The 17,998-nt window shown below is 56.6% G+C and overlaps 1 protein-coding gene across 1 annotated transcript in view; it reads right to left on the bottom strand.

Moving 5' to 3' along the window:
- KCNQ5 (potassium voltage-gated channel subfamily Q member 5) overlaps positions 1–17,998 on the bottom strand; it is a 221,708-nt gene that overhangs the window by 21,762 nt on the left and 181,948 nt on the right. The window contains exons 7-9 of the mRNA XM_054162532.1: positions 16,060–16,155; positions 12,024–12,118; positions 10,308–10,334 (exon numbers count right to left, since the gene is read on the bottom strand). Of these exons, the coding sequence (XP_054018507.1) occupies positions 10,308–10,334; positions 12,024–12,118; positions 16,060–16,155 (218 nt within the window). The remainder of the gene's footprint in view (positions 1–10,307; positions 10,335–12,023; positions 12,119–16,059; positions 16,156–17,998) is intronic.

Here is a 17,998-nt window from a genome sequence, read left to right as displayed (position 1 = left end):
GCTGCTGGCTCAATATTGTGCCTCTGGGGGCGGCTGGAAGGGGCTTGGAGGAGGCTGTGAGCAGCCCTCTGGGCTGCCCAGGGTGGGGGTAGCTCTGTCCAAGGGGATCCTGGTGTTTTGCTTTCCTTGCCCTGAACTGTCAGCATCTGCAGCTGTATTGTGTACACATCCCTTGAGGTTTACACTCCTGGCTTTCAGCTCACCTCTTGTGAACACAACGTTCAGTGCTGTGCTTCCCAGCTCTGAGCCTGGGGCTTGCTTTTTGGTGGCAATTTACTCTGGGGGTAAATCCCAGTTAGCTGGGGGGAGGCTCAGCCCTCCGGGGCGAGGCTCAGCCGGGAGCTGACCACTCGCAGGCGCTGCTGGTCAGGGCTTTTGGACAGGTCCAGGCTGGTGGCTGCACCAGTGGTGGCCTTGTGGTCTTACAGTTGGCCAGTTGTAAGCTAATGCTTTGCCCTTATTGCTCTCTCCTGCAGGCAGGGAAACTGGGATGTGTCCACTTCCTACTTCCCAGTGCTTACATGACCTTGGTTCCTCTCCCAGCACACCTGGTGCCTCTCCTGCGCTCCCCAGGACTATCTGCCTGTGCTTCTGCCTTGGCTAGCACTTCGGCCTTCGCCTGTCGGTTCCTGCAGAAGGTGGAAAGCTGGGGAGGAGGAGAAGGCAGAGGGCAGAGGAGGTTCCATGCAAACCTAAGGCAAAACATTCTTCACTCTGAGGGTGGCAGAGCACTGGCAAAGGCTGCTCAGACAGCTGGGGGAGTCTCCACCTCTGGAGGCATTCAAAACCTGCCTGGACTCGTTCCTGTGGGACTGGGGATCCTGCTCTAGCAGGGGCATTGGACTGGATGATCTTCAGAGGTCCCTTCCAAAAACTCTCCTTCAGCTCTGTGAAGCAGAAGGGAAGTCTGCTGCTGTGCTTTGGAGATCTCAATTCATCTGCAAGGTCAAGTTCAATGCCCTGTACAAGGGAACATCCCCTTGCTCAGGGCTCCTGCTCTGGCATGGTGAGAGATGATGCAGCAGCTGCTCATGCTGTGATGCTACCTGGTCTCCTGCTGCCCTGGCATAGGCTCTGGGGGTGCTTTCAACACCCTTGGAGCAAACACTGTCTACCTGCAAACTAGGTAAGAGACTTTCTAGTACCCCTGAACCCTCTGCATTCAGCTTCAGCATGACCATACCAGAAAGTAATTCTGCAGTCAGTACACAGAAGGGTTTGGATTGGAAGGGACCTTGGAGATCATCTAGATCCAGCCCTGCTGCCAGGGGCAGGGACACCTCCACCAGCCCAGGCTGCTCAGGGCCTCATCCAGCCTGGCCTTGAACACCTCCAGGCAGGGGAGGCAGTGCCTCCCTGGGCAGCCTGTGCCAGGGTCTCCCCACCCTCCCTGCAAAGAATTTCTTCCTCATCTCCAGTCTGAAGCCACCCTCCTCAAACTTCAACTAATTCATTAAGTAATTGATTGGGCTAATGAATTAACTAATGATAGCACAGGCTGTGTGGTTCTGGGATGTTCGAGCTGCTGCAGTCTGGGGAGGCAGTGCTGCTCTGTCACTGTATGCAAGGGGAAGGAGCTGCAAAGGCCTGTGGCTGTGAAAGGTGGAGACAGTCAGTCAGATGTCCTGGCCCATGCACAGCACCACACAGCATCTCATCCTGAAGGCAAATACCACTGAGCAGCGAGGATGCAGGCTGCAGCAGGCAGAGTACATGCTGGGAAGCTCACCAAGAGATCATCTCCACCAATGCTGAAGGGAAACAGGAGAAAGCTGACCAGAGCAATCCCTCTGCATATGGCAGGGGCAATCAGCACCAGGATTTCTGAGCGCAATCCTCTTCCTCCCTTGCCCAGAGCAGGCAGCTGTTGCCATAAACAACACAGCCTGGTGCTGGGAATGGTTTCTATTTCCCTTGCAAATGGTTACCTAGACCTGCAGCGCTGTTTGCTTGGTGCATATGCAGCACAAGGGACCCACAGACCCTCCTGGCTGGAGAGAAAAGGCAGCTCTAAAGTTCCATCTTCAATTCAAATTACATTTCAAGCCTGAACTACATTGCAGCTCAGGAATCTTTTGCTTCTGACTGTCTGGCAGAAAGGGAGCTGGGGGTGCTGATGGGCAAGCAGCTGAAGAGGAGGCAGCAGTGTGCCCAGGGGGCCAAGAGAGCCAAAGGCCTCCTGGCTGGGCTCAGCAATGCTGTGTCCAGCAGCAGCAGGGAGGGGATTGTCCCCTGGCACTCAGCTCTGGGCAGCCCACACCTGGAGGCTTGTGTCCAGCTCAGGGCAGCTCAGTGCCAGAGAGCTGTGGAGGTGCTGGAGCCAGGGCAGAGCAGGGCAAGGAAGCTGGGAAGGGCCTGGAGAAGAAAGCTGCTGGAGAGAGGCTGAAGGAGCTGGGGATGGTCAGTGGGAAAGAGAGGAGGCTGAGGGGAGAGCTCCTGGCTGCCTGCAGCTCCCTGCAAGGAGCTTGTGCAGAGGCTGCTGCTGCTCTCTTCTCCCAGGGCATTAGTGAGAGAAGAAGAGGGCAGAGCCTCAAGCTGCCCCTGGGGAGGTTGAGAGTGGAGCTTAGGCAGCAGAGTGGTCAGGGCTTGGGATGTGCTGGGCAGGGAGGTGGTGGAGTCCCCAGGGCTGGCTGTGTTTGAAGGTGCTTTGGCTGTGGGGCTTGGGGCTTTGTGGTGCTTGGATGTGGGTTTCTGGCCAGGTCTCTTCCTGCTGCACTGGTTAACATGAGTGGAAAACTGACCAGATAGCCACAGCCCTGACCAGTGGTGAGTGCCTTGGTCTCTAAGCACTCTAAGTCCTACATAAAAATGAAAGCCCCCAGGCACACATGATCCTCTGTCAATGAATTGCTGCTGAGGAGGCAATGTCAGCCTTGAGGTGCTCTGGACACAGGCTTATGTCCTGCATAAAGGCTGAGGGGTGGACAGTGGCAACTCAGCCTGAGGAGGAGTGGTGAGAGGCACAGCAGCCCCTGCAGCTGGCCTGGAGAGAGAGCTTGCAAAGGGGCAGCCCTCAGGATGGGAACAGTGGCTGAAGATGCACAATTCATGCTTCAATGAAACAACACAGAATGCATCTGGGCAATGAGTCTGCTGTGTAGCAGTGGCAGTGCAGGCCCAAGGTCCAGGCAGCCTCTGGAAGGTCAGGGGTAGGATCTCACCGCTCCTCTCTCCTGTCAGAACACTCAGGAGTGCTTCACTTCCTAGCTCTGATTGCTTTTGATGTCTGCTCCACCTTTGGCTGGAGAAGGAAGAGAAGCTCAGGGACACTAGAGGTCAGTGCAGCTTCACTGCAGAGGAAGGAATCCTGTGCTGGACCAAACCTGGGCCTCGGGAAGATTTTGTTTCAACTGATCAATGCCTCCAAACCTTTGCTTTTCCCTCCCAGACTCACAGCCCTGGCTGTCTCCCACCGGCCATCACACTGCACTTGTTGGTCAGATCAGCATCCCTTTGCCTCCCAGGCCCACTCCCCTATTTCCCTGCCTCTCTTCCCATCTCTCTGGTCAAGTTGATCTTCTGCCCTGCTACACACTGAGATCTACACAGACTCACAGCAGCAGCCAGGCTGGGAGAGAGCCTCAGGGTCCCCAAGCCCAACCATCAGCCCTGCTCTGCAAGGCTCAGCCCTGAACCACAGCCCCAAGCCCCACAGCCAAAGCACCTTCAAACACAGCCAGCCCTGGGGACTCCACCACCTCCCTGCCCAGCACATCCCAAGCCCTGACCACTCTGCTGCCTAAGCTCCACTCTCAACCTCCCCAGGGGCAGCTTGAGGCTCTGCCCTCTTCTTCTCTCACTAATGCCCTGGGAGAAGAGAGCAGCAGCAGCCTCTGCACAAGCTCCTTGCAGGGAGCTGCAGGCAGCCAGGAGCTCTCCCCTCAGCCTCCTCTCCTTCCCTCTGACCATCCCCAGCTCCTTCAGCCTCTCCCCAGCAGATTTCTTCTCCATTACTGCTGCTTGCTGCTACTCACCATTTCCTGATCTGTTTTTCAGCTTTCCATACTTTGCTGGCTGGGAATAGGAAGAAATGTCAATAGCTGGAGGGCCTGAGCCTAGCTGAGAGAGCCCATGGGGGGCTGGAGTGGATGATCTCTAAGGTCCCTTCCCACCTAAGCCATTCTATGCTTCTGGGTGAAGGAGCATCCTGTGGATCTTGAGCCAAGACAGAAGCTGAGCCTGACAACCATTATCCCCCCTGGCAAACAGCAGCAGGCAGAGAGGTGCCAGTTGCCAGCAGTGCACCGCCAGTAAGTACAGATGTTGATTCCCACCAAGCCTGCAGCTGGGATGAAGCTCAGCTGAAGGAAGTGGAATGGATAGCACAGTGAGGGCTGAAGTTCAGACACTCAAGACTCCTCCAGCAGCCTCCTGTTGTAGGACCAGGAGCCCAAGAAGTGCAGTGTTGGATCTCACACCTTCAATGAGCAACAACCAGACCTTCAGGGACTTAATGTGATGGAGTCCAGTGGTGAAACAGAACAACAGAGAGATCAATGAATGAAGCTCAGGGTTCCAGGTGAGGAGAAGCTCTTTGTCAGTCTCCATTTCCTATCATCATCACTTTGCACTTCCACTGCCTTGAAAATGACTTTTGTTTGTCAAGTAAAGAGGACAGATGGCAGTAAGCTCGAGCTGGAACCCAAGGATCCATCCATCCATCTGGGAGTGAGCACTAGAGACAGGGTTCCCACTGAGTTCAGCAGGAGCAGAGGGTTGGCTCCAGAGGCACAGGAGGCAGCCACAGCATCCCTGGGCTGCTCCTCTCAAGCACAACTGCAGGCTTTGCCTGCTGGTCATCACCCAGCCTGCTCCAGCCTCCCGTTCCCCACTGCTTACTGAACTCATCTGCCCCGGCTATAGAACCCCTCCTGGACCTGGGGAAATGCCTTTAGCCCAATTTTCAACCCCAGCTTCGGAGCTGTGCAGGGGAATGCATTGCAAAACTCCAAGCCCCAGGCAGAGGAGGGGAGCGAAGGGCACGGAGCCGCACAGCGCCAGGAGCCCCAAGGAGCCGCTGCTGTCATTGCCACCGCACGAAGGGCCCTGCAGGCAGCAAGCAACAGGGGACTGCAAGCACTCCAGAAGCTAAATACCAATGCACCAAGGAACCTCCTGTGGAGAGCTGGAATGCCCAGGAGGGGAGGAAAATGACTCATGCAGCTGATGTTAGTCGGCATTCTCCAGCAGGGCTGAGGGATGCTGAGTACCTATGTTTCCGGGGGCTGTGCATCCTGAAGAGCTTCTGCTTATTACTACAGAGCTTACTAGGAGCGAGGGGAGACAGAGGAGCACGTTACTAAGCATCCCACCGCTGGGGGGGACACAGGACCACGTTACTAAGCATCCCACCGCTGGGGGGGACACAGGACCACGTTACTAAGCATCCCACCGCTGGGGGGGACACAGGACCACGTTACTAAGCATCCCACTGCTGGGGGGGACACAGGACCACGTTACTAAGCATCCCACTGCTGGGGGGGACACAGGACCACGTTACTAAGCATCCCACCGCTGGGGGGGACACAGGACCACGTTACTAAGCATCCCACCGCTGGGGGGGACACAGGACCACGTTACTAAGCATCCCACCGCTGGGGGGACACAGGACCACGTTACTAAGCATCCCACCGCTGGGGGGGACACAGGACCACGTTACTAAGCATCCCACTGCTGGGGGGGACACAGGACCACGTTACTAAGCATCCCACTGCTAGGGGGACACAGGACCACGTTACTAAGCATCCCACTGCTGGGGGGACACAGGACCACGTTACTAAGCATCCCACCGCTGGGGGGGACACAGGACCACGTTACTAAGCATCCCACTGCTGGGGGGGACACAGGACCACGTTACTAAGCATCCCACTGCTAGGGGGACACAGGACCACGTTACTAAGCATCCCACTGCTAGGGGGACACAGGACCACGTTACTAAGCATCCCACTGCTGGGGGGGACACAGGACCACGTTACTAAGCATCCCACTGCTGGGGGGGACACAGGACCACGTTACTAAGCATCCCACTGCTGGGGGGACACAGGACCACGTTACTAAGCATCCCACCGCTGGGGGGACACAGGACCACGTTACTAAGCATCCCACTGCTAGGGGGACACAGGACCACGTTACTAAGCATCCCACTGCTAGGGGGACACAGGACCACGTTACTAAGCATCCCACCGCTGGGGGGGACACAGGACCACGTTACTAAGCATCCCACCGCTGGGGGGGACACAGGACCACGTTACTAAGCATCCCACTGCTGGGGGGGACACAGGACCACGTTACTAAGCATCCCACTGCTGGGGGGGACACAGGACCACGTTACTAAGCATCCCACTGCTGGGGGGGACACAGGACCACGTTACTAAGCATCCCACTGCTGGGGGGGACACAGGACCACGTTACTAAGCATCCCACCGCTGGGGGGGACACAGGACCACGTTACTAAGCATCCCACCGCTGGGGGGGACACAGGACCACGTTACTAAGCATCCCACTGCTAGGGGAGGGCTTAGGCTTTCCTCCCTCACTTGGATGCTGCATCACTGCCAGCTCCTTTTCCACGTGGCGGATGCAGAGAGCCTGCATTAGACCTGATTCCAGAAACAGAGGTGGCAGAGGAGGACTCCAGAGCACAATCTGCATCCCCCTCAGGGCAGGGAGGAGTCTTCCCTCCAAGCTCCTATAGGATAATTCCAGAGTCCAATTTACATTCCCCCCAAAGCAGGGAGGAGTCTTCCCCCCAAGCTCCTATAGGATGATTCCAGAGTACAGTTTGCATCCCCCCCAGAGCAGGGATGAGTCTTCCCTCCAAGCTCCTATAGGATGATTCCAGAGTACAGTTTGCATCCCCCCCAGAGCAGGGATGAGTCTTCCCTCCAAGCTTCTCTGCTGGCAGAACTCCTCCTGGTTGCACCAGAGAGAGCTGTGTGAACAGGGGGCTGGCATTCAGGCTCACTAGTGACAGCTCAGACCTTCAGACTCCATGTGTCCCTGGGCAGCCTGCTCCAGTTGGAGGAGTCCCTGCTGACTGCAGGGGGGTTGGAGAAGAGGAGCTTTGAGGCTCCCTGCAATCTGTGAAGCTGGGAATGTTCATCCTCTGCAGACACCCAAGGCTTGCCCTACACACAGCTTAGGACTCCTTGTGCTCTCGGGGTGCAGTGGGCTTCATCAGGCTGGTTCCAGCTCCCTGCCCAGGAAGAAGCTCAGGCAGATGGAATAGCTGAAGAGCAACAAATAGTGCCTGCAGCCAGTGTGTGCCTTTGCTGGGAAGGAGGCTTTTGAAAGGACTCCAGGGCTGCTTTCTAGCAAGGTCTCCTGCACTGGGTGGCCCTTCCCTGCCACTGCTTTGCAGAAGTGCTGCAGTCACTTCTGCACCACATCTGGAGGGGCACAGCACACACATCTCCCTTCTCAGCAGCTGGGAGCTCCAGCCTCCTGAGCACAGCTCTCTCTCCACTCACACTCCCAGCAACAGTTAGCTCTCTGAGCACAAGAATTCCTTCCTCTCAGTACAGAAAGTCACTTGGCTGGGAAAGGAAATAATTCACTCTCCCTCACAGTCATAAAAGTTCTTCTCCACTGCTATCAGAAGGGAGCAGGGAGCAATCCAGAGCACTGCTTGTGCAAACACATCTTCACTGGGAGGGAAACAAGGGGCAGCTTACTCAGCTCACACAGCATCCCATGCAAGTCACTCAGGAGCAAAGGAGTTGAACAGTGGAGGAGAGTTCCCTCCAAGGAGGCTGCAGCAGTCTGCAGCCACATTCTCCCCACCACAGACCACGTCCACCAGGAGTACTGCCAAGTGACACAAACACAGAGCAACACCTCCTGGGTGCTCTGGAGTGGCACAAACAGGGAGCAGGACATCAGCATAAGGAGGACAAACAGCCACTGCCAAGACCCTGAGTGGCCCCAGAGAGGCTGTGCAGCAGATCAGGACCTCAGGAGTTAACCAGTTCATTTTTCCCCTGCCTACAGCACTCTGCAGCAGGACACAGACCTCTGAAGGGACCAACACCTGCCAGAGGTGCAAAGCAAGTGAAAGAGCTGCCTGAACCACAGGAGCACAGAGTGCCAGGGGCTGGCAGGGAGCTGCAGAGCTCAGCCAGCCCAAGCCCCCTGCCCCAGCAGGGGCACCCAGAGCAGCTCACACAGCAACACATCCAGCTGGCCTTGCAAGAGCTCCACACAGGGAGACTCCACAGCCCCCCTGGGCAGCCTCTGCCAGGCTTCTCTCACCCTCCCAGGGAACAAATTCTTCCTCCTCTTCCCATGGCACTGCCTCTGCCTCAGCTTCCACCACTGCCCCTTGTGCTGGCATTGGGCAGCCCCCAGCAGAGCCTGGCTCCAGCCTCTGGCCACTGCCCCTGCACAGCTTTAGCCCCAGCAAGGAGCTCACCTCTCAGGCTCCTCCAAGCCAAGCTCCAGAGCCCTCAGCTCCCTCAGCCTCTGCTCCTAAGGAAGAGCTTCCACTGCCTGCAGCATCTTTGTGCCTCTGCCATGGACTCTCTCCAGCACTTCCCTGAGCTCCTTCCTGACCTGAGGGGCCCAGAGCTGGACACAAGATTCCAGCTGTGGCCTCAGCAGGGCAGAGCAGAGGGGCAGGAGATCCTCCCTTGACCCATGGCAGCCTGTACACTGAGTGCTTGAAACCCCACAGCAGCTCTCAGCAGCGTGGAGCAAGTGAGATGCTTTTGACAGCTGAGGTTCATTTTGCATCTACCTCCAACTCACTGCAAGTAAGTTTGTCCTCTGCAAGTGCTCCCAGGCAGCACTGGGAGCAACCTCTCTCCCCTCAGCACAAATCACTGTTTTGCAGGGACAGTTGCTGCCCACCTCAGCCTCCCCTCTACAAGAGCTGAAGGCAGGTTTAAACGTTGCTGTTGGAAGGAGCAGGGAAGGTGGCTGGGGAGTGCCAAAGGTCTGCTCAGGCTGCAATAGCTTCATCAGATCAATAGGCTGCACCAATAGGTAACGTGTGTGAGAAGGCACAGAGCTGACAGAGCAGCTGGAGGGCTCCTGAGGGACCTCTCAGAGCAAATCCAGCCCCCCCCACCCCGAGTTCCTGTGCCAGGGAAAGGATGGAGCCAGGCCTGGAGGAGTGATCCGAGGCGTGGAAGGGGACGTGGGGAACCCATGCCAACGCTTTCCACCCCTGACTGCATCAGCCAGAAGAGCTTCTGAACCACAGCAGGACTTTTCCCTTGCCTTCCCATCCTTTCCTGCCCTCTGATGGTGCTGATACTGCAGGGCTGGCTGCCCAGCCAGCAGACTCCCAGCCCCAGGGAGTTTGGGGGCAGGGCAATCGCTCCTGCAGCCACCGAGTCTGTTCCTGTCCCTGTGGATCCGAGCTCTAAGCACAGCAGGCAGCAGGGCTTCTCTTGCTGCCTTGGCACTGGGTATCTCCAGGGCTCTATCTACCCAGGAAGGATAGTCCTGCCTCTGCTTTCTGTGGGCAGGCACTCCACAAGGGCTGGAAGCTGAGGCAGAGGCAGTGCCATGGGAAGAGGAGGAAGAATTTGTTCCCTGGGAGGGTGAGAGAAGCCTGGCAGAGGCTGCCCAGGGGGGCTGTGGAGTCTCCCTGTGTGGAGCTCTTGCAAGGCCAGCTGGATGTGTTGCTGTGTGAGCTGCTCTGGGTGCCCCTGCTGGGGCAGGGGGCTTGGGCTGGCTGAGCTCTGCAGCTCCCTGCCAGCCCCTGGCACTCTGTGACTCAGTGATCCAGGCTGGGTGGAAACTCCACCTGCCCTCCTGACTAGTGGTGCTGGGGCTTAGTAAAGGAGCAGATGCCAGGCTGCCTCCCCTGCCCAAACAGGGCATCTTAGCAGTGCTGCTCAATAGCTAAAGGGTGGAGGTCATGAGGATGGGGCTGGGCTCCTTTCAGTGGTGCTCAGTGGGGTACAAAGCAGAACACAGGAGGTTTCATTTGAAACATGAGGAAGAACTCCTTTCCTTTGAGGGTGCTGGAGCACTGGGACAGGCTGCCCAAGGAGGAGTCTCCTTCTCTGGAGACTTTCAAACCCCTCCTGGAGACATTTCTGAGCAACCTGGTCTAGGTGGTCCTGCTCTGGCAGGGAGGTTGGGTTAGGTGACCTGCAGAGACCCCTCCCAACCCCTCCCGTTCTGTGACTCCATGTAAGAGCATCCTGCCTTAGCAGGGGGGTTGGACTGGCTGATCTCCAGAGGTCCCTTCCCCTCCCAGCTCCCCCTCTCCTCCCATCCTAGGGCTCTGTGCAAGAGTGCCAACCACCAGAGGACAGCAATTTCACAGGTGAAAGAAATAACAAGGAGCTACAAACCTGCTGGAAGCTTCCCCTTGTTCTTTTCTTCAGGTCAGGGAGTGGGAGGGAAAAAAAACCAGACTTGTTATGCAAGATAGTAATCACCCTGCTTCAGTTACACACCATGCCAGCTACATGATAAACATCAATGGAGATGTTAATTAGTGCACAAACACACACATGGCAACCACAAGCACACAGCCAGGCAAGACTCAGAGCTGCAATGCTTCCAAGGCCCAGGAAGAGACTTCCCCAGGTGCTCCACGGAGCACAGGCACCAGACAGCTTGGTGCAGCCCACTGCAGACTGAGCTGGCAAAGCACTGAGGGCAAAAGGCAGCTGCTGACACACAGGCACCAGAAGGCTGCAGGCTCTGAGTGTTCATCAGGCAGATGAAAAGCTTGGGTTGTTTTAGGGCAGCACAGCAATGTGCTCCCTGGCAAGCACCAAGGAGATGTGCTGGGGAGGGACAGTCCTGCTGGGATGCCTCAGGTGGGAGTCAGCTCCAGTGTTTGTGTGATCCTATACCAAGTGTTGCCTTCTACCTGCTGGCACCTGTCAGGAACAGATCACTGCATGTTCCATCTCACTTCCCATCTGAGGAGCTGCTCTCAGCCTGCAGCAGGGCTGGGAGGACAGCTCTGGCCATGGCTTGCTTGTGGCTCTGTTCCTGGCAGCTCTTTGCAATGCAAAGGGCAGCTCTGGGTACCCAGCCCAACCTCTCCTTGTGGCACAGGGTTACCTCTTTGCTGCTCTCCACTCAGCTCTGAGGGAAAGCAGCAATTCCCCTGCACTGGCTGCAGGCACAACAGCAGGATGCTTATCAGAGCTTCCCCATGAGGCTCTCAGCACCTTCTCCCCTGCAGCAAGCACCTTCTGCTTCCTGATTGCTGCCCTCTGCTCCATCACTCAGCTTGCTGCCCCCTGGTAAATCTTCTGCTGGGTTATCAAAGAGCCCTGGGCTGCTGGTGCTCTCTGCATTCTCACCCAAACTTGGAGAGCAAAATACTTCCTGTCTGCCAAGCTGGGCCAGCAGCTCCTTGCAGTCACCTCCCAGGAGCTGTGTCTGAGGGGATGAACTGTCCTGAGGAAATGCTGAAGTCCTGGTGGAAAGGAGCAAATTTTCAGGCACTGGGATGTGCTGGGCAGGGAGGTGGTGGAGTCCCCAGGGCTGGCTGTGTTTGAAGGTGCTTTGGCTGTGGGGCTTGGGGCTGTGGTTCAGGGCTGAGCCTTGCAGAGCAGGGCTGATGGTTGGGCCTGGGGACCCTGAGGCTCTCTTCCAAGCTGAATGTTTGTGTGCAGTTCCCCAGAGCATTCACCTGCAGGATGCCACAGGGCTCCCTTCCCTTGGAAAGGCAGCCCTGGAGCTCCAGCCTTAGGCAGAGGCATAAGCCCAGCCTCATTAAGCCAAGGCAGAAGCTCTGCAGCCAGCTGAACGCTTCCCTCCTTAGAGACAATTAGGAACTGGCTGAAACATCAACCTTGATATATGAATGGGTTTGGGGGGCAAAACATCTCTAATGCCTGTGCTCAGTGACATTTCCCAGCTCAATGGCAATGATTTGTATTTGTCCCCCCCCGTGTCTTCAGGCTGCAGGGTTAAACTGAGCTGCGAGCTGGAGGTTGCAGGGAGCAGACTTCAGGAAGACAAAGCAAGGCGAAAGAGACACAGAGCAGCTCTCCACAAGCTTGAACAGACCGGGGGACAGCCCCAGCTGCCAGAGTTGTACCTACTTTGTAGGGCTGCAGGTGTGCAAGGCCTTCAAGTGAGGCTTCCAGGTAGCAATGGAGACTGATTTCTCATCAGCCGCGTAACTCCGCCACACACACTGCGTGCAGGAGAGGGGGGCAAGGACAAAACAACAGTGGAGAAGCAGATTAGTGACCAGCACAACCCAGGGCTCTCCTCTCTTTGTTCTCCTCCTGCTAGCACTGATACATGCCTGGGGGGAGGAAGGGTACTTGGGCAGTGTCGGCAGGTGGCTGTCAGGTTTGCTCGGCTGGCCTCGGTGGAGTAAGACTGCCAAGGAGCCTGGGGTGGGGAAACAACAGAGAAGCAGAGAGGAACCAGACACAGGGAGGGACAGTGCCACCAGGCTGAGGGAGGGCAGCAAGGCTGGGGAGGGGGCTGGAGCACAGCCCTGGGAGGAGAGGCTGAGGGAGCTGGGGGTGTTCAGCCTGGAGAAGAGGAGGCTCAGGGGAGACCTTCTTGCTCTCTCCAACTCCCTGCAGGGAGGCTGTAGCCAGCTGGGGGTTGGTCTCTGCTCCCAGGCACCCAGCACCAGAACAAGAGGACACAGTCTCAAGCTGCACAGGGGGAATTTTAGGCTTGACCTTAGAAAGAAGTTCTTCCCAGAAACAGAGATTGGCCCTTGGGGTGTGCTGCCCTGGGGGGTGGTGGAGTCCCCATCCCTGGAGGTGTTTAACCAGAGCCTGGATGAGGCCCTTGGTGCCACGGTCTGGTTGATGAGTTAGGGCTGGGTGTTCAGTTTGACTTGATGATCTTGGAAGTCTCTTCCAACCTGGCTGACTCTGTGATCATGGAGAGCAGGGATCTTGCTGGCACTGGGGTGTGCTCTCTTAGGTGGATTAAGGAAGCTCCAGGAAAGAAGCTCCCGAGGGTTTTGCCAGGCACAGGATACTTAACACAGTTCACTATCAGTTAGTGGTTTTGAGGAGAGAACCAGAAAGGATTCAGCACATGAAACTGCTCCAAAACCCCCATGGCAGTGATTCATTTGTCACAAGTCCACAGGGGACACCCACACAAACTTGCAGTCTGAGGTAAAGAAAGTGTCAGGAGAGGGTTTGGGAACAACAATGGAAAGCAGATCAAAAGCAATCAAGAGAGAAGCTGTGGCTGTGTTTCTTCTCCCCCCTTCCCTGTAGGCTGAGACACTGCTGAAGCACCCAGGAAGGGATCATTTCCAAGGGTGAGTGAGCAAAGCACAGCCTTGGGAATGGCTTGCCCTGTGCAGCTCTGTGCCTGCAGGCAGGGGCTGAGGCAGGTCCTGCGCACGGGGGCAGCTTCTCTGGTGCCAGCACAGCTACGGTCATTGGCCCTGGCTGAGCATCTCTGCGTGCTGGCCACGCTCACCTGTTCAGTGTCACCCTGACCCAGCTGGGGATGTCCCTGCTGACTGCAGGGGGCTTGCACTGGATGAGGCCTGGAGGTCCCTTCCAGCCCGGAGCGTTCGGTGCTGCTGTGTGAGCAGCAGCATCACCACGCACAGCGCCGCCCACCTCCTCCTCCCTTCTGATCTGCCTCCTACTCCTCTGGCTCTGTATCTAAGGCCTGCAATAAGCCTCCAGGAGTGGGAACACACTGGGGACTTGCATGGAGCTCTTGACTCTGCTCCCAGTCTTTATCTGCATCTCTTACCCTTCTTCAGACCCTTCCTGGAGTGACTAACAGTGGGCCAGAGGCTTCTGGAGTAATTGCTTGTTGGAATCTCAAAGGCCTTTTCCAGCCTGGTTAATTCTGGACCCTGCTTCTAGATGAAGTTTTATCTTTGGTGTAGTAAGACATGTGGTGGGGACCATTCCACCCAGTGCATTTCCATCTTCATTTCTGTGGTCCTGCTCTGGCAGGGGGGGTTGGACTCAATCATCTTTGGAGGTCCCTTCCAACCCCTAACATCCTCTGATCCTGAGGTTCCCTTTCCTTGCCCTCATCCTTCTCACTGTGCCAGGCACTGTGCCTTGTGCCACTGGCAGAGATCTCCCCCAGGCTGGAACAGCTGTGCCAGCAGACATTCCAGAGAGTCATTCCACAGTAGGATATACACAAAAGGAGTGGATTTATACATTCATCTATGCTAATTAGCCTGATAATTGCCCAATGTCAACTCTTTGGTATTTAACAATCATGGAAGAGCAATAGTGGAAACCAGAGAGGGATTTTAAGACTGCTTCAAAGGCAGCCCAGGATCTGCCCTGAACTCATCACAGGCCTGCAGCATGCTCAGGCTCAGCTTTCTTATTTGGATTGATTATTTCAGCACTAAAACCACAGCAGCACAAGTGGCAGACAGCAAAACCTTGGGCTCCAAAGACAAGGACCCAGGAGGCCAGGAGATGATTTCCTTCTCCCCCGCTTTGTTTTTCCTTTGCTGTGGTTGGTTTTCCTTTTATTTTCCAGTGCACTGAGTGGAAGCAAACTTGGTGCAAAAGGATTCTGCAGAGGGATTCCTCATTTTTAACTAAGACTTTAAGTTAAGGAAAGTGCAGGCTGCCCACAGAGGTGCTGAGCCTCCTTCCCTGCAGCCTTCCCAGCCCCATCTGGATGCATTCCTCTGCAACCTGTGCTGGGTCCTCTGCTCCTGCTCTGGCAGGGGCTTGGACTGGCAGCTCTCCAGAGGTCCCTTCCAGCCCCTGACACCCTCTGAGCCTGTGAAACCCTGCCCTGCAGAACAGCTGGTTAACAACTATCAACCAGTTATAGAATGCTTTGGGTTGGGAGGGACCTTAAAGATGCTTTGGTTCCAACAGCCCTGCCGTGGGCAGGGACACCTCCCACTCGGAGCCCCATCCAGCCTGGCCCTCAGCACTGCTGCCCCTTCCTGACTTGCTGATCTGCACCATCACCATCTCAGTGGTGGAGCCTGAACCACTCCTGACAGGCTCAGACACTTTGGAACTGCTGGTGCCTACATTTCCAGCTTTTGCCATTACCTGTCAGTGGCAGCAGCTCTCTGGGGCAGGATGCTTTTCATTCTCACTGAGTCACAGAGTGCCAGGGGCTGGCAGGGAGCTGCAGAGCTCAGCCAGCCCAAGCCCCCTGCCCCAGCAGGGGCACCCACAGCAGCTCACACAGCAACACATCCAGCTGGCCTTGCAAGAGCTCCACACAGGGAGACTCCACAGCCCCCCTGGGCAGCCTCTGCCAGGCTTCTCTCACCCTCCCAGGGAACAAATTCTTCCTCCTCTTCCCATGGCACTGCCTCTGCCTCAGCTTCCACCACTGCCCCTTGTGCTGGCACACTCCAAAGCCTCTAGCAGATGAAAAGCAGCTTAACAGAGGCAAGAGTGCTGTGCTCTCAGTTGGGCTGTCTGGGGAGCAGTTCTGGGTTTTTCCCCCCAAGCAATTCACTAACTGTGGGCCTGCAACTGATAGCCTCAAGGTGGTTTCTTCAGCATGGATAGAAGGACCTCGAGGAGGAGCAGAGGGCTGGAGCTGCTCTGCTGTGAGCACAGCCTGAGGGAGTTGGGGTTGTGCAGGCTGGAGAGGAGAAGGCTCCCAGGAGACCTCATTGTGGCCTTCCAGGAGCTGCAGGGGGCTCCAAGAAAGCTGGGGAGGGACTTTTGAGGGTGTCAGGGAGGGACAGGACTGGGGGGGATGGAGCAGAACTAGAAGTGGGGAGATTGAGATTGGCTGTGAGGAAGAAGTTGTTGCCCATGAGGGTGGTGAGAGCCTGGCACAGGCTGCCCAGGGAGGTGGTGGCAGCCTCCTGCCTGGAGGTGTTTGCAGCCAGGCTGGAGGTGGCTGTGAGCAACCTGCTGTGGTGTGAGGTGTCCCTGCCCATGGCAGGGGGTTGGGACTGGCTGAGCCTTGAGCTCCCTTCCAGCCCTGGCAGCTCTGTGGTTCTAAGGACCCCAAACCTCTGCATGGAAAGGCACAGCTCTGGCAGCACACAGCAATGCCTGAACAGACTCGTTTCATGAAACCAACCAACCCCTCAAACATCACCTCCAGAGGGTTTCCCCAGCCTGAAAAAGAGCAGATGTGTCTCCAGCAGACACTGTGCACCACCTGCCCTCAGCTGCTCACCTGGATCAGACTGGCAGCTGGGTTCCTCCTTTTCTCAAAGTGTTTCTGGCGATGCTGCTCCTGCACTTTGAGTGCAAATCCTGAGCCAAGGATGCCCTGCAACACAAGTCAGCAGTAGGTAGGTAAGGGGCTCCCAACACAGCCACAGCACAGCCACTAAGGCTTACTGGAGATGGCAGCCCACGAGCCTGCTGCAGGTAACACACAGGAGGTTGCACTGAACCATAAGGAAGGTCTGCTCTGAGGGTGGCAGAGCCCTGCAGCAGGCTGCTCAGAGCCTCCTTCCCTGCAGTCACTCAGTACACCTGGACACGCTCCTGTGCAACCTGATCTATGCAAAGCTGCTGCAGGAGGGGGGGCTGGAGTGGATGATGAGCTCCACAGGGGCCTTCCAACCCCTGCCAACCTCTGATTCTGTGACAGCACCTGAGGGTGTAAGGCTGAACAGCAGAGCTCCTTTTGTGGTGAAGCAGAAGGCTCTGTACTTAGGTGACAGCATCTGTGGTGCTACCAGAGCTCACTCATCCCAGCTACTGCTTGAGTGTCTGCTACACGATGTTCCTGCAGCTCTAAAGGTCAGGGATATATATAGCATAGGTATAGATCTGTGTAGGAACACTCAGAGGAGCTAAAGCCAGGCAGGAGGAAATGACCACTTGTGGCTATTCCAGATACATGCATGGCCCTCAGAGCCCAGACCTGCTGTGCCCTTTATGGCTCTTGGGAAAAGCCTTCACAGCCACAGCAGCAGCCAGGCTGGGAGAGAGCCTCAGGGTCCCCAAGCCCAACCATCAGCCCTGCTCTGCAAGGCTCAGCCCTGAACCACAGCCCCAAGCCCCACAGCCAAAGCACCTTCAAACACAGCCAGCCCAGAGCTGAGTGCCAGGGGACAATCCCCCCCCTGCTGCTGCTGGACACAGCATTGCTGAGCCCAGCCAGGAGGCCTTTGGCTCTCTTGGCCCCCTGGGCACACTGCTGGGGCATATTCAGCTGCTTAAATGAGTATCTGTGCACAGACACAACACGAGGAACACAAGTTCTGGCATGTCTAGTAGGAAAGGTTATTCCTCTGCTCCATGTTCATGGCAGCCCTGCTGAAGCTAGCTCCCCTGGTACCAGTGACATGGTGACAAAGGGGATTAATTACAGCAGCTGCCAGTAAATGTCAGTGATTCAAACCTGGGCACTGTATGATAATTATGATGCATTACCATATGCCAGAGACACTGAAATGCTCTCTGTGCTCAGAGCAAGAAATAGATGCAGCAGATGATTCAGGGCACCTGACAAATGCTGGGTTGACAAATGGGCTGGGCTGGGAGGGAGCTGCAGAGCTCAGGCAGCCCAAGCCCTCTGCACTCAGCAGGGACAGCCCCAACTCCAGCAGCTTGCCCACAGCCCTCTCCAGCCTCCCCTTCAACAGCTCCAGGCAGGGAGCCTCAACCACCTCCCTGGGCAACCTCTGCCAGGCTTCCACCACCCTCCTGCTGCACAACTTCTTCCTCACCTCCAAGCTCAAGCTGCTCTGCTCTGCTTTGCAGCCCTTGGCCCTGCTGCTGTCCCTGCAGGCCTTTGCCAACAGCCTCTCTGCAGCCTTCTTGCAGCCCCTTCAGGTCCTGGCAGGCTGCTCTGAGCTCTGCCTGCAGCCTTCTCTTCTCCAGGCTCAACACCCCCAGCTCCCTCAGCCTGGCCTGGCAGCAGAGCTGCTCCAAGCCCCTGAGCATTCTCCTGGCCTCCTCTGGAGCCTCTCCATCAGCAGGGCTTGGAAGCCAATGTGCAGTTGTAACTCCTGTGTGCTCCAGTGACCTGGAGGGAACCTCTCTGAGCACCACAGCGTGGATTCTCTGCACACGTGGCCGTGGATGCGATGCAACAGAGCAGGGAAGCCAGCTCTGACTCCATGCTCTCCCCATGCTGCTCTGAGAGACAAAGCAATCCT

Source organism: Dryobates pubescens, chromosome 6 (assembly GCF_014839835.1).
Source record: "Dryobates pubescens isolate bDryPub1 chromosome 6, bDryPub1.pri, whole genome shotgun sequence".
In the NCBI taxonomy this organism is placed as follows: domain Eukaryota; kingdom Metazoa; phylum Chordata; class Aves; order Piciformes; family Picidae; genus Dryobates; species Dryobates pubescens.
Note: the sequence above shows the minus strand (reverse complement) of the source record. Positions and strands in the feature narration are given on the sequence as shown.